Source organism: Penicillium malachiteum (assembly GCF_028827825.1).
Source record: "Penicillium malachiteum strain IBT 17515 chromosome Unknown utg000005l:1.0-9002435.0:326005.0-9005861.0, whole genome shotgun sequence".
Classification (NCBI taxonomy): domain Eukaryota; kingdom Fungi; phylum Ascomycota; class Eurotiomycetes; order Eurotiales; family Aspergillaceae; genus Penicillium; species Penicillium malachiteum.
The window spans coordinates 8483258-8498155 of record NW_026643099.1 but is presented as its reverse complement, the minus strand read 5'-3'; the positions used below and the strand labels follow the sequence as shown (position 1 = coordinate 8498155).

General features: G+C 45.3%; 4 protein-coding genes across 4 annotated transcripts; all 4 read left to right on the top strand.

Moving 5' to 3' along the window:
- Window positions 1-811: 811 nt before the first annotated feature.
- Window positions 812-1088, top strand: N7483_013160 (uncharacterized protein; the record flags this gene model as incomplete). The annotated part of the gene is made up of 2 exons (XM_057096587.1): window positions 812-886; window positions 954-1088. The coding sequence occupies 2 exons, from the start codon at window positions 812-814 to the stop codon at window positions 1086-1088; spliced, it is 210 nt and encodes a 69-aa protein (XP_056942558.1).
- A 317-nt stretch (window positions 1089-1405) lies between these two features.
- N7483_013159 (uncharacterized protein) lies at window positions 1406-2672 on the top strand (the record flags this gene model as incomplete). The annotated part of the gene is made up of 2 exons (XM_057096586.1): window positions 1406-1868; window positions 1936-2672. 2 exons carry the CDS (start codon window positions 1406-1408, stop codon window positions 2670-2672), a joined length of 1200 nt encoding a protein of 399 aa, XP_056942557.1.
- An 847-nt stretch (window positions 2673-3519) lies between these two features.
- Window positions 3520-4527, top strand: N7483_013158 (uncharacterized protein; the record flags this gene model as incomplete). Its single annotated transcript, XM_057096585.1, has 1 exon — window positions 3520-4527. The coding sequence occupies one exon, from the start codon at window positions 3520-3522 to the stop codon at window positions 4525-4527; it is 1008 nt and encodes a 335-aa protein (XP_056942556.1).
- A 612-nt stretch (window positions 4528-5139) lies between these two features.
- N7483_013157 (uncharacterized protein) lies at window positions 5140-5838 on the top strand (the record flags this gene model as incomplete). The annotated part of the gene is made up of 1 exon (XM_057096584.1): window positions 5140-5838. The coding sequence occupies one exon, from the start codon at window positions 5140-5142 to the stop codon at window positions 5836-5838; it is 699 nt and encodes a 232-aa protein (XP_056942555.1).
- Window positions 5839-14898: the final 9060 nt, after the last annotated feature.

Here is a 14898-nt window from a genome sequence, read left to right as displayed (position 1 = left end):
GTTTTCCACCATGCTTTCATGCATATGAAAGCGATTGCGTATAGATGACCTGGCTCAGCCCATAGCTTCAGATTCTCATCAAAGGAATGAAGAAGGAAAATAGATCTCTTCCTAGGAATCTGTTCTCACTGATCAAGATTTACAGCTTGGCCTAAAATTTGTATGTAATTGATAGGGTTTTCTCTATTAGATTTGTTTAGTTCTTATGGGCCCGGTCTAAATCATCTGGTTCATAGGGCGGTGCATGGATAGTGGATCCTAACAGCCTGCAAAGTCCCGAATACGAATCTTCAAATATTTGAAATTTCGGGCTTCAAGCCACATCCGAAATGTACAGGGGTCCATATGGGTTTTCATGTCAATCTCTCTAATACTGGAAAGAGTGCATTATTTCCTCTGCAGATGTAACAGTACGTAGGATTGAGTGATCTAACACACCGCTCTTTCAATTCTAGGCCTATTTCCAGCTGGTGATTTTCAAAAATCCTTGATATCTCGTTTGCAACAAACGAGACACGGGTTTCTCCGGGAGTAATGGCGTTTTTTCTCATAAATTCTTTGACCACAACGAACCTTGAACTCCACTCAGTCTGTTTTAAAACCAAAAAGAAATGAAAGAAAACTCCAGTTGCTCTAATCGTGGGCGCAAATGATGTTATCTAGCAAGTTAATATTTGAATGAATGTCTCAGGCGCTCTCCAGGGCTGTTGCTCGGTGTAGCATCTCTCTTTCCCGAATTTCTCAACCCTCTTTGATTTTTGTCCGTAGTGCTTCCCAGTCCCATCTCTGGTGACTGCTTTGACCAAACAGGATGGGCAAAGGAGAGGCATCCCGAATGAGCAATACAAAACGAAAAGAACCGCATCCAAGCTCAGAGGCGGAGATGGTAGGTTTAATGAAATTGTTCCAAGCATTTTTGACAGAGGATGAGAAAGACTGAATATCACATATAGCCTAAGGATGCCATTCCATTGGGTTCTAAGTTAGACACTGGGTGTATCAAAGTCGAGACCCCCACAGAAGAAGAAAATCAAGACAAATCATCAAAGGTATTCCAAGATTGGTGCATGTCCGATGAAATGAACTAATAAGTGTTCTATACAAGCAGAATAGCTGCTCATTCTCAATGAATATCTTGGAAAACAACACATCCCTTCCCTCGGCCGCTAAGGACCATGATAAGTCATCGCAAAAGTCGAAACAATCAACACCTATTTCGAATCCATCTGAACAACTACCACCTGTCCGACGTCAGACTCGCTTGTATAGAGAGAGAACTCCAGTGGCCGAAGAGAGCTCTTCAGACACGGATAGGAGCTATTTAGAGAGGGACCGGAGGTCTGGGTGGCAAAAAGTACCCCGTCCTGCTCCCCGGGACATGTTCCATCCTGATTACCCCTTCACCATGAAAGACCCATATGCTCAGCCGCAGGAGGTCCTACCACTGCCAAACTTCACCTCTACCTGCAGAGACTTTGAGGGATTTTGCGATTATATATTTCCTACACGGCCGGATGATAAAGTCTCTTGTATGACTTCCGGCATAGAACGCTGGGTCAACGATTACTGCGGATCTCCAGAGGACATCGAAGATAGAATGACTGCAGAGCAAAAACAAGCTATACTTGACTTTTTGGGGGATTGGTGCCTTTACAATGACTGGGACTCACTGATCGCCACATTTCCCAACCAACGCTTTCGATTCCATACATTCACCCAGGCCGTCATCATGAAGGATATCTTTCAGAGTCTTGTCGAGAATCCGTTCTACTACATAGATTTGGAAACCCATTGGGATGGGCGCTCAGAGACTCTTCATCCTAGATATGGAAAGGAGCTATATCAACATTGGCAAAAGCTTCTTCGTGGTAAGTTCTATCGGTGATCCTATCCTATTGGTCTGTCATGATGTCTGCTAACTCTTTTATCCTCCAGTGGATGAGTTAAGTGCCGAGAAATGGCGTATTGCCACAGTTCAAATGATGAACAGGTATCTTGAGCCCACTGCCAGGCTGAAAACAGACCCTATATGGCCTGTTGAAGCATGGGACTGCACTACTGGTATACGGAGCTACAATATTAGGCAGAGGTATGTGAATCAGTTGGTTCGCAACATGCTGGATCGATCCAGTCTCATTTCGCCTATGTTACTGGACCACGATCCCAAGAAGGAGCTAGACACCGAGCACCCCTTCCATCGGGATGGACTGCTGCGTCGATGCTATGAGCAGGCCTGTGACTTTGCTGTCCAGATGTGGGTCAGGGAGGAATCGGTCATCCGTTTCGAGGACAAAATCAACGAGATAGGCCCATACACACTACCGAAATACCCTGACAGGGCGGGCATGCGTACCACGAAAAGATGGTGGTCCGGCGGGCATGATGGACACGATACTCCGCTTAATGGTTCAACCGGAGAATCACATGAGGGACGAGAAACTGCGATAATTCTGTGGCCTGCAATCTGGGATGTCTATTGCAGACATATCACCGTGCCTCCTTTGAGTCCAAAATCGTTTTTTTCTAGGCACGGAGGAAGGAGTAATCTTGAGAGGGTTAAGGAAGACACTTATGTGGACGAGAGGGACTGGGTCTATACTATTATTGCCTGTGGGTGTGTTTATCTTGCGGGCAGAAGGTTCGTGAAGCCGGACGATGCCCCTGGCAAGTGATCATTCTGTCATTTCCCAAGTTCTCAAAGGGACTGATATCTAGTATACAGTCATCCCCTGTCTTTCTCTTCTGTCCCTCTCTATTTTCTTCTTTTTGCCTGCATTCTGTTCTTGGCTGCGTTCTGTATCACTGAGATTGTTGTTTTGAATACTGAAAGATGGGACGACTCCATATCCTATCCTGGGAGATTGGCGGAGGAGACTCAATTCTGATTTTAGAAAATTCTTGAATTGCATGATTTCAATTTTGTTTATTCCTCCTTCCCTGAGAATTTGTAGCTGGTCCTGGATACCTTGCGTCTAGATTGATAAATTAGGTTGAATAGCTCCAACTTGAAGTCTATTTTAGTTAAACCCATGCAATGCCTTCTGATCTCAACATCAATACTGGTATGATATCCTCTCCCCTTCAAGTTCTTGAAATGTACATCATAAGCCTTAGAAACTTTCAGTTCCAGACTCCTCGGCAGGTCTTCATATAGGAGACAGAAGGGATAACAGATTTGACTCCACAGGTACATGTATACCTTAGGATACTGTACCACACCAGTGCATATCAACACTTATCAACAGTCATCAAATCCAATACTCCGGTATTTTTACAACAATCGTTTACTATTGAGTAGAAAGTTCAGATTGAGAAAGAGGCATACTTGACAGAAAGGACCATGATCAATCTCTTAGTTTTGCAGCGAAGTTACACAAGCGGCAGAACGCACACCGCCTATCTTGATGACTTATGTCTCCGTTCCTACGAGCACTAACCGGACCACCTTGTTTACAATATGATCGATACCATCAGCACTCAGTACTACCCCTTTCGATGATGCGATGATACTGTAATGCAATGTCCGACAGCAGTTCCCCCGATTACAAAAGTCTCTATCTACAAGAGAAAGAGAGACGTACGCGAGAGGGGGAGAGACGAGAACAAGCCGAAGCGCGACAGAAGCAAGCCGAAGCACGACAGAAGCTAGCCGAAGCGCAACGGAAGCAAGCCGAAGATGAAGCTTCGAAGGAGAAAGAGCGTAACCGATCGCTAACCTTCATGGAACTAATATGCCATGGCCATAATCTACTCTCAAGACCGCTTAGAGTCAGAACGCCTTCTCGCTCGACTATAGGGATAATACCCCCTCCTACCGGAAAATACTGCCCGGTGCGACTAGAACCGTGGAAATGTTGCCCACGTCAACAGCAAGAAATTTACGATGCTGTATGCAAATACCTCCAGCCAGCCGAGGAAGCCCCGTCACGGTTACCTACGTCTTTGATCGCCCTTGAAGCTGATGCTAGACGATTTTGCCTCGACCCAATGCACAGTGAACAGAGTGTTGAGAGCTACGAGCGAATTGCAGTAGAAGGCCATGTCCGTGATATAGTCGCGGAGCTATGCAAACTCGATGCTGCCCGCGATGAGTTCGGCCTCGGTGATGGAATCTGGTTCGACAATCACAAGAACTCCCTCGATGGTCTTGAATGTATTGAAGCGAATGTACATCAACAGTCAAGTGTACACAATCCAAAACCTGATCAGTTCTGCATCCACCGGGTTGATGGGAACATCACTACCCTCCTCACTGCAGTTGAATACAAGCCACCTCATAAGCTTCCCACTGAAGCCCTTCGTAAAGGGCTTCGACCAATGGACTTGTGGAGAGAATTGGTTAGTTCAAACAAAACAACTCAGGAAGAAGCCAGCAAAATACAGTACAATATTGAAAAACTTGTCTGCTACGCTCTTATCCAGGAATACCATGTCATGATCCAGGAAGGACTCAAGTATTCTTGGCTAACGAACGGCATTTCTCGTGTCCTTCTTCGCATTCCTTACGACGAGCCTGGTACATTATAATACTTTTTCTGTGACCCAAACGAAGAACTGGAGGGCAAAATTCGAGAAAATCTTCAAGAGCCGGAATCCTCGATTGCACGCATCCTTTGTTTATGCGTAATGGCCTTTCGTGCCCCTCTACGCGATCATGAATGGAGAAATAACGCACGCTCGACCCTTCCTCTCTGGACAACCAGTTTCGACCATCTTCGTTCTCAGATTCCAAAATCAGAACTACAGCAACTCCTTTTACACTCCGATAGTACTGATTATGCCAGCCCGTAATCGACTATAGACCCAAGTCTCGATTATCAAGCGTCCTCCTCTCCCATAGAATCTCCAACAAAAGGTCGCCGAATCACGAGATCTCAAGCTGGCTGTGCGCTCCCAATTACGCAGCACCGCTCTCAATCACCAGACTCGTCAGACTCTGAGTCGAATCAAGCCCCTGGGCGTAAGCGAGGCTTCAGTGACGTTGGGTCTTCACCATCTGCCCAATCAATGGCACGTGAAAATCGCACCAGAAATAACTAGGGGAGTCAGACCCGATACCGCGATGCGCAATATTGTACACAGAGATGTTTACTTGGGCTACAAAACGGTGATTTTCTAGACGGGTCTTGTCCAAATGTGATGCTTCACCGCCAGGGCACACGTGACCTCAAACATCCTATTACCGCAGGCGGATTGATGCGTTCTTTAAAAGCACAACTGGATGAGAACATTGATCGTTGTATATCTCTTGGAAGTTGCGGGCAGTCTGGAGCGCCATTCAAACTCACCTGTGCCATATATGGCTACACCGTCATTGGGAAGGGAACTACGTCATGCCTATGGAGGGAAGTGTCCCACGAAGCACAGGCTTACCGAATTTTGCAGAAGGCTCAAGCATCTGCTGTACCTGTCTTCCTCGGTACAATCGATCTAGCGAAAATTTACTATCTTCATGGGGCTGGAGATATTCGCCACATGCTTGTCATGGCCTGGGGAGGCGAAAGTTTAGCAAAGATGGAACTGAAACCATGGCTGCGTAAAGAGATTCGCAAATCGGAGAATGAAATCAAAGCTTTGGGAATTGTCCATGAGGACCTCTGGTGTGACATTGATGAGGAGGGCCTTCGGTCTGGCAATGTTCTCTGGAACGAAGAACTTGGGCGGGCGCTGATCATTGACTTTCACCGCTGTACATTAAATCGTCGGCCATTTCAGAAAAGACGACAACCGGGGAAGAGGCGCTGTACCAGACAGAGTCGGGGCGTTCCAAGTGTCTACGGGTTTGATCAGCAATATACTCTGACAACTGCTAGAGAATTCAACGCAGGGAATGGATAAGTATCAAAGTTGTGATTAGAAACATGATAGGACAATACTTAAAGAAACCATGACAACAATTTGGAGTGATGGCTCTCATTGTTCTTAGTCAATATCTCTCGCTGTGAAATATTAATCGCTAAAGATTACTTCCAGTCTTTTGAAATTTCCTTCGCAACCTGCCAGTCCTTCTCAAAGCAGCTCTGTGGGCAGACCCCTTGCCAGGTTGCTCGAGACTCCACAAACTCGTATAATTGCGTTACCTCCTAGCTGTTTATATGGCGCTGGTGGAGTAAGTCCTTTTTCTGTACATGTAAGTCCCTTAAGTAGTCTCTTACTAAATACTGGTATATGGTGTACTAGGTTCTAGGTAAGATAAATGAAGCAACTCAGATATATATTTATTCAAATGTTCAAGTTCAGTCCTGCATAGCTCCACTTTAGGCTTAAGACTACAGTAATCCTAAGCTAAATACTATAACACCTACCTTTTATACTTAATTAACTTAGACTTAATCTACAGCATTGGTCTGTAGAGTTTTTCTTATCTGTTACAAGTTAGGTCAAGTTAGCTATAAGCGCTCTTGGTTCTTCAATATTAACCTTCAAGCTCTCCATGTAGGACAAGGGTACTCACGTGACCTAGCTTAGTGAGCACTTACATCACCTCTAGCCATAAGTTAGCTTTACCTCTGAGCCTACCTTAACACGTATAGCTCTTCCTTCTTCACCTTTCCTTCTTTATCGCATCATCCCCAAAATCAGCTTTGTCGTAAGTGGCTGATTTGATTTAATCAGCTTTACTAGTAAGTGTTGGAGGATTTGGATTTGGATGTCTACGAGTGAAGAAGGCCAGAAACACGTATTGAAGGAAGCGTGAGGAGGGAAGGATCTCCACGTGCAAGTGAGAGCTAGAGTATATGGCCGCAGTGGTCCAATATCTACACGCGTAACGCGCCGGACCACTGACACACCCCCCGTAGCTCTCGCAGCACGGAGACCTCCGAGACCTCCTGAAATGTCCATTTCTGCAATAAAATAAAATCAGGTGTAGTTACCCAATTAGGAAATAATAGATCACATGATTTGCCTTCCTTTCTTTGTTCTTCTTTATGCATCCACCATCCACAGTCCTTTCCGGAAAGCTTTGAACTTGGTGGTGTCCAGGGCCTTTGTCAGGCCATCGGCGACGTTGTCCTCGCTGTCGATCAGCACCAATTTGATCTTGCCGAGTTCGATTCTCTCTTTGATGATGTGATAGCGTAGATCTAACCACTTTGTCGCTGGCTTAAAGCCGATACCGTGTGCAAGAGTGTATGCATTGTCGCTATCAGTGTAGATTATCACGGGGGATTGATCGAGTTGCTGCATGTCCACCAGCAAATTCTTCAACAATAAAGCCTCTTGCGATGCATGTTCGTATGCAATGTATTCGGCTGCCGTACTCGACGGCGCAATGAGGGATTGTCGCTTTGTAGACCAAGAGATCGGTGTCCCGTTGTACATGAATATCCAGCCTTGCACAGATTTCTTTGTCCAAGGGTCATTGCTAAAAGAGCTGTCGACGAAGCCTACTAGACCTTTCAGCGGCACCTTTTCACTCACTGCAATAGGGGCCTTCTTTCTGAATTTCAATCCTAGTCTTGGTGTCCCTGTGAGATATCGAATAATATGTTTCGCAAGCGCAGTGGCTTCAGTGGATGGATAAGCACTACACCTCTGTAAGACGCCTGTAGCGTATGCAATATCAGGACGTGTTTTCTTTGCAATCCATCCAATCTTTCCAGTGATCTCTGCAAGGGATTGAGCGTCTTGCTTGGATAGAGTCTTTTCCATTGGTAAGCTTGTGTCGGAGCCTGTGGCGATCGGAATTGTATTTGAATTTGCACTGGCCATATGTTCAGTGTGTATAACACCGTCAATGTACTGATGTTGAGAGAACAAGATGTCATTGTTTTCGAAGCTGATGTCGCAGCCTAGGAACCTCGTTGGTAGACCGAGGTCTTTGATCTCGATGTGTCTTTCAATCTCTTTGATCACACTAGAATTGATCTCGTCACTCATACTGGCCATCTTTGCGTCGTCCACGTAGATTGCAATCATACAAAGGGTCTTTTCGGCCGAATTCCCGCGGACATAGAGACATGGATCGCTCTGTGATCGTCGGAACTGCAATTTGCATAGTATTTCGCTAAATTTCGTCCACCAGAGATGTGCAGCCTGTCGCAGACCATACAGCGCACGCTGAATCAGGCATATTTTTCCTTCTTTCGCAAAGCCTGTCGGTAGGCGCATGTAGACACGTCGATTATCAATTTCCGCATTCAAATAAGCGGTTATCACGTCGAATTGGCGAGCTTTCCAACCTTTCTCAGCGATCAGTGCATACAACAATTTCACGGTCTGGTCAGCAGCTACTGGCGCGAAATTCTCATCGAAATCAATGCTGGGACGTTGTCTGTTGCCACAGATTACCCATCTGGCTCGATAGCGTGTGATATAGCCATCTTTGTCTGTCTTGGTGTCAAAGACCCATTTCCCTGGTAGAACTTGCAAATGTTTTGGCTTTGTTATCTCATCCACCTCGATCCAGGCACCTGCAGCTTCCAATTTCGACACTTGTTCATCCATTGCAGCTTGCCAAAATGAGGCTTCTGGAGTGGTGATAGCCTGCTTATGGGTGGTAGGTCGCTTAATCTGCCAGTCCTTTTTCTTTGCCGTCTCAGGTCTTGATTCGCCATAATCATCATCATTATCTGTAAAAGCTGCCATCGCAATTGCACTTTCAAGGCCTGCAATGTAGTCGAAATCGTCTGCACCATCAGTTTGCGGTGGTTGAGAGACGCTTCTGCCAAGATCCTTCCAATTTTCGAAGTTTCCAAAGCGCTTCGGTTCCCTTGTGACACGTCCGGAACGTCTTGGAGCTTGCTCAGTTTCTGATTGGGTCTGACTAGTTGTTGACTGAGACCGACTAGTCGTTGTTTGTGGAGTTGGTGTTGGTGTCTGGTCATCATCATCATATTCGTCTGCGTTAAATCCTCCAGAGATTTCGTTATGGAATTTTTTCTTTTCTCTAAGAGGCGCATTTGTTTGGGGGAATTGTCCAATTACTTCAGGTGTTAAGGACTCTGATGTCACTGTCGCTGGTGTCTCCTCACGGTACTGCTGTAGCTGTTTAGTGAGGTCTTTAATTCGTCTTTCCAACATATCTGCACGTTGCTGATGTATGCGAGCTGCGGCTTCGAGATCCTTATTTGTTTTGTTTTGATTGTTGTAAAAGCGGCTTGTCTCACGGTGTAGAGACTTGTATGTATTGCGAGCACCTTTCAAGAGCTCTGTCAGGCGGGCAATATCTTCTCTGTCTGTGTCTTTCACTACTCCTGTTACAATTTGACGGTTGATTTGCTCATTTCCTAGCTGAGAGATCTTGATCTCCTCAACACCAGCTACCAGGGTATCAGATTTGGTCTCCCAGAACATAACATCTCGGTGGATTGACACTTTCTTTGTGTAGGGGTCATAGATACGGAATTGGTGACCATTCTCTCCAATATAGCCTACGAGGTGGCCTAGCCATGCACGTGGACGCATCTTTTGGCTCTTCACACGCCGCTCTGGAGGGATATTCACATAAGCTTTGCAATACCAGACACGGAGATGAGCTAGTGACGTTGGCTGCTCTCTGCAATTCATGCCTTTATTCCATAGCTCTGCCGGAGATGGTGAGCCAGGGGCTTGGCGTAGCCGGTTAATGATGTAGGTTGCTGTCAAAATAGCCTCTCCCCACATGTATTCTGGGGCTTCGGCGTCGATAACCATTGTCCGTCCAGTCTGTACGATGTAGCCACCTGATATCTCGCTAAGACCATTCTGCTGCTGTGCATAGGGGGCGGAAGGCTCAATTCGTTGTCCATTTTCTTTTGCCCATGTTGTGAACTTATAGAACTCTGATCCACCATCACATCTCCACACCTGCGGATAGGCGGTAGTGTCATTCTTGATTTGCGTAGCGAATTTAATCATCTCGTGAGAAGCTTCATCCTTATGTTTTAAAAGACACGTAAATCGACATCTGGTAGCGTCATCTGTCATGATTAGAGCATAATTGTAGCCACCAAGAGCCTGTGGGCGGATTTGTTGTAGATCTGCATGGATCATCTGTCCTGGGCGCGTTGCACGGACCTGTGGTATGCGAGAGATTCTTTTCTTTGATTTTCCAAGCTTGCATGCGGTGCAATTAAATGGTTCTGAATGGTCCACTTCGACGTCAAGATCCTTCTCAGTGGCCTTTATTTTCGGGGCACCAGCATGTCCAAGACGGCGGTGGGCTATTTCGGCTGAAATACTTGCCATGGAGAGGCCAATTTGTTGTAAGCCACAGTCTTTGTGTTTGAGAAACGGCACTCCTGAGTGAAAGAAAACGCGTCCCACTACTGCCTTTGAGGCTCTGTCATGTAGGGCGTAAGTGTCATCGTTGTAGGCGAATTGCATGTCACGGCGTAGTTTACAAGCTCCCAACAGGTTATATTTCATACCTGGAGAGTACATAACTGGAATTATGACATCCAGTAGGCTGTTATCATCCTGTAATAAGGTGATTTTAACTTTGCCATATCCGCATGCAGTCCCTTTGTTTCCCGGACAGGAGGTTTCCCATTCATATTTAATACCATCCTTGAACTCGACGTAATCGAATATCCAATCTCTTTTTGTGCACAAATGATTGCCTGAGCCCGTGTCTAGGAGCCATTGCTGTGCTCCCAATTCATTTGGGATCTTAATGAGAGTTTCTTCGGTGTCCGGATCACTTGATAAGCCTTGTTTTAAAGGGGATGTTTGGTCCACAGCCATATCTGCAATTTCATCCAGAATCTCATCCTGTTGATCGAACATCTCTTCGTTCTGAGAGATGCATGCACGATTGTAAACTGACTGTATGTATTCATCATAGGGATCATCAGGGATCATCAAATTAGCTGTTTCAATAGCCATCGCATGGTAGTGGCGGTTATAGACATCATCAAGATAGGCGTCTGTAGCTATCGCAGCTGCGGCTGTTGCTGCTGTAGGGGGTGGTGGTGGAGAAGTTTCTTCTGTAGACTTAGTCTCTGATAGAGGTTTACATGTCTCGCAGTCCAGACCAGGTTTGTAAGCCCAGTATTTATCCAATGGAGTCCATCCTTTACGTCGTAGCCACGGACATAGATACCAGCATGTTTTGGCCTTATGGCCTTTGAGATTGCAATGTCCACACCCTCCAGATCTGTTGTCTTTTCTCTTTCTGACGATTTCGACCCATTCTTTTTCTGTCTTGTCCTTTGGAGGTGTTCTGTATGGCTTAGAATCCTTTTCCTTGTCCTTATTCTTGTCTTTGCGGTCTCGGCCGGTTGCCTGCATCGCGGGAACAGCGCCATCTTCATCATTCAGCCTTAGCTGCTGTCGAATGCTCTTTGAGTGTTGGATTAACATTGTATCGGTGAAATCGTTCGGGTTGATATCCTCTTGGTCTAGCTTCTCATACCACTTCTCTCTAACCTTATCCGGTACCTCGTCAAGCATAGTAATAAACGCCCAGTATGGGGATGGCCCCATTCCTTGTTTCCGGAGCTCAATAACGTTGTGTACGTATGCACGGACATAGTGAGACTTTAGGGGGAAGTCAGAACTTGACATCAGGCGGCAGGCTCTAATTCTTTTCGCTCTTGCCAGTGTGTTATGTTTCTCCACTAGCTTCACAATCTCTTTGTAGAGTGTATCTGCGTAGCCTCTCTTCACACGGGTAGTCGATATTTCGAGTTCTTGCCATAGTTCGGGGATGATGTTGTCTTTCAACCACACAGCCATGTCGGCAGAGATATCCCTCCATCTCATAGCATTCTCATTTTCAATGTCTTTTGTCGGTCTGGGAATATTCACGTCAATCAGGTCTAATAGACCATCCTTTGCTAGAATCAGCCGAAGATCTTTGTCCCATTCTTCGAAGTTCTCATCGCTATTTAGACAGGTGGTCAGCTTCGGATAAGTGATTGTCTTCGTCGGCAAACGATCCGCTTGTGTCCTGTTTTCTGCTGTCCGAAATAGTTCTGCACCCCATCCATCTGCATCATCATCGTCTCCATCAAAATTGTGGCGATCCGCCATGTCGGCGTGCCGGAGAGTGTGTGTCTTTGGTGGTGGGTGATATGAAGTAAAGTAAGAGATCCGGCCCGACGCTCAGGGCCGGCGAGGTGTTTTCTGTTGTATTCGCTCGTGACGGTGATCAAGTATCAGGTGTCAGGTATGTGCTGCCGGGCTCATAACCTGTTGGAGGATTTGGATTTGGATGTCTACGAGTGAAGAAGGCCAGAAACACGTATTGAAGGAAGCGTGAGGAGGGAAGGATCTCCACGTGCAAGTGAGAGCTAGAGTATATGGCCGCAGTGGTCCAATATCTACACGCGTAACGCGCCGGACCACTGACAGTTATTGGAAGGTCTGAATTCAAGCAATCTAACATCAAGCTGCCTTCTTCTGGAACAAGGCAGCCTTGAGACATATAGCCTTGAGCCTAGTGCGTTAAGTCCACTTTTAACCAGGAGTTTTCATGATTTGACAGTATTTGCGCTAACATAGCCACATCTTCAGAATCAAAGCGTATTGAAGCTCAACTCTCTTACGAAGACTTCAAACTTCTGAGAGCGTCAGAACAGAAGCGGTACTTCAATAGTCTGACTAAAGCCTCCTACAATTAGAAGGCTTTCGAGAAGTCGTGTCCACGTATCGAAAAGATGGTTTTCCAACAATATGACAGCCACAATCGCTTAACTCGCACTGAGCAGATTGTAGCGTCTTATTTGCAGGAGAATATCAAACAAAAATGGAGTCTATCTGATATGTCCTGTACAAAGCCAGCACCAAGATACGCGCCTCAAAGAATATACAAATGGATTCAGTGGTACGATGTCGAACTTCGATGGAATTCTGTCAAATTGCAATTCGAATTTGAGCCTCATCATGCTTTTATGGCTGCCTATCTCGAAAGATTAATTCGAGTATGGATTGGTTTACCACATATCTTCCCCTCTTCTTTTGTACCGCCTGAATATTTTCACTGGAAAACTCAATGACCTTCAGAATGATGAGTACAAGGTTTCTTGGGATATGACTTTCTATCACCTGGATAGGGTTAGTACAGTACCCTTAGATTATGGGACAGCAAGGGAGGAGCCAGGGCAGTATTCAGAGGGTTGAAGGAGACCCAGGAGGATACCTTGGAGTTTATCAATTTCTTGACTCAGTTTAAGCTTCCCCATTCTTATGATGGGGTGATTTCTGGGACGATAGCTTAATTGTTAAGGATATTTTTTTGAATAGCTGCATGCTTCTACTAGGGACTTCCAATTTTCATGCCTAGCAACTCTATGGTTTGACTGGTCTAGAATTTCTGCAACATTTGATTCGAATTTAAGTAGTTCTTCTGGATTCTTACTGGTTCAAGTGGCAGCTGTGATACATGTATGTACATGTATATATAATGTATTGCTGCCTTCTAGTACACTACCTATAGGTAGGGGTGACTTGCAACAAAAATCCCACAGAGAAGCTATGCTATAAATCTCAATAAGTTATCAACTGGATATGCTCATCATTAGGTATATATAAGTGATAAGCCCCTTTCATGTAATAGGTAACTCTCTGGTGAAAGGAATTGAGACTTGTTTGTCAGGAAAAGTTATCTAGCTGAGACATAACATCATTTCCGAGTGCATTCAGGCAGATAAAGTGTATGCACGTTTCTTTTCATACAGTACTTTAGTAAAGTTTATAACGCACATTACAGTAGACTCCTGGGCTGGATGATAAAATATCGGAAGTATTGGCTCACAAGTCACTATACAACCCTATATACTAAGAACACATATGGCATTTGAATCAGACAGATGACCATTCGATGCATGATTTGATTTCCGCCCGTGATCATGGTCAACTCACTAGCCCCTTGGGATGCCAGAGATCTTAGAAGCTAATATGTATCTTCCAGGCTACGGTACATACAGTACAGTAACAGTATACCAAATGGGCACAAAATTCTTTACAGGTGTGGTTTTGGGAGACCATAATTGTGAATGAGATTTTGGTCATATGAACCACCGATTCAGTTCGTGCACGCAACAGTATTATATCCAGGAACATTGAGACATACTCCTAGGAGTACTTAATTCAACTTCACTTCACATGCGCTATCGTTAAGCCGGATATGGAGGATCCTAATGAGATAAAGTCATGTTTGCTCCTGGGAGCGATTTCGGGTTTCAGCCGACTTACCAAGAGCGCGTTATCAACAGCACTCTCTAGACCCTCGTACTCTGTAGCAATATCCGAGTATATCCCGGGCGTGACTATCCCCACGCAGACGAGACCCTTAGCTTATGGGGATTTGCATCTCGAAACTTCGCATTCGTACCCGGTTGCTCGGAATTTTGAATACATCACTGGGAACTCCCGATTTGCAGCAGTCTTCACGCAGCGTGCCCGTCCAGGATGTGGATGGGAAAATAATTGAAACGGGATTTGCATCCGTTGGCGGATAGATTTCATTATGCTCATCTAACACGCTGCGCTCTTTAATTCTATAGTATGGTTTGAGTGTTTCTTTTCCACACCCAACCATATTTTTGCGTGACGGATGTTGGAAGATGGACTCAACTTGAACTCTGATAAGTGTTGATGCTAAAGCACAGTATGTAGATAGACCGGTTAGACCCGCGAAGCGTAATCTGAGGTCTTCGAATAGTACATATCTTCCTCTTCCTTACCGAACATCTAGTGTAGTCCCTGGTGTCGATTGAAGTCATTTTCAGTAGTAGGCCAGACTATAGTACATGAACTATGCTAATTTCCAGATATGAGACAGCTTGGTTAGGAGACAGACCATTCTCAGCTCCCGGTGAAGATTTGTTTGGGTATATACGCATCGATGGATTCTTGCTGACCATTTTCCTATTGTTTTATATTTTCAAGTGCCATAGGTTATTCCACAATAGCAGCTACAGACACCCATCATAAACGTCCGGATAAGTGATTCACTAATTTTTAGCCATG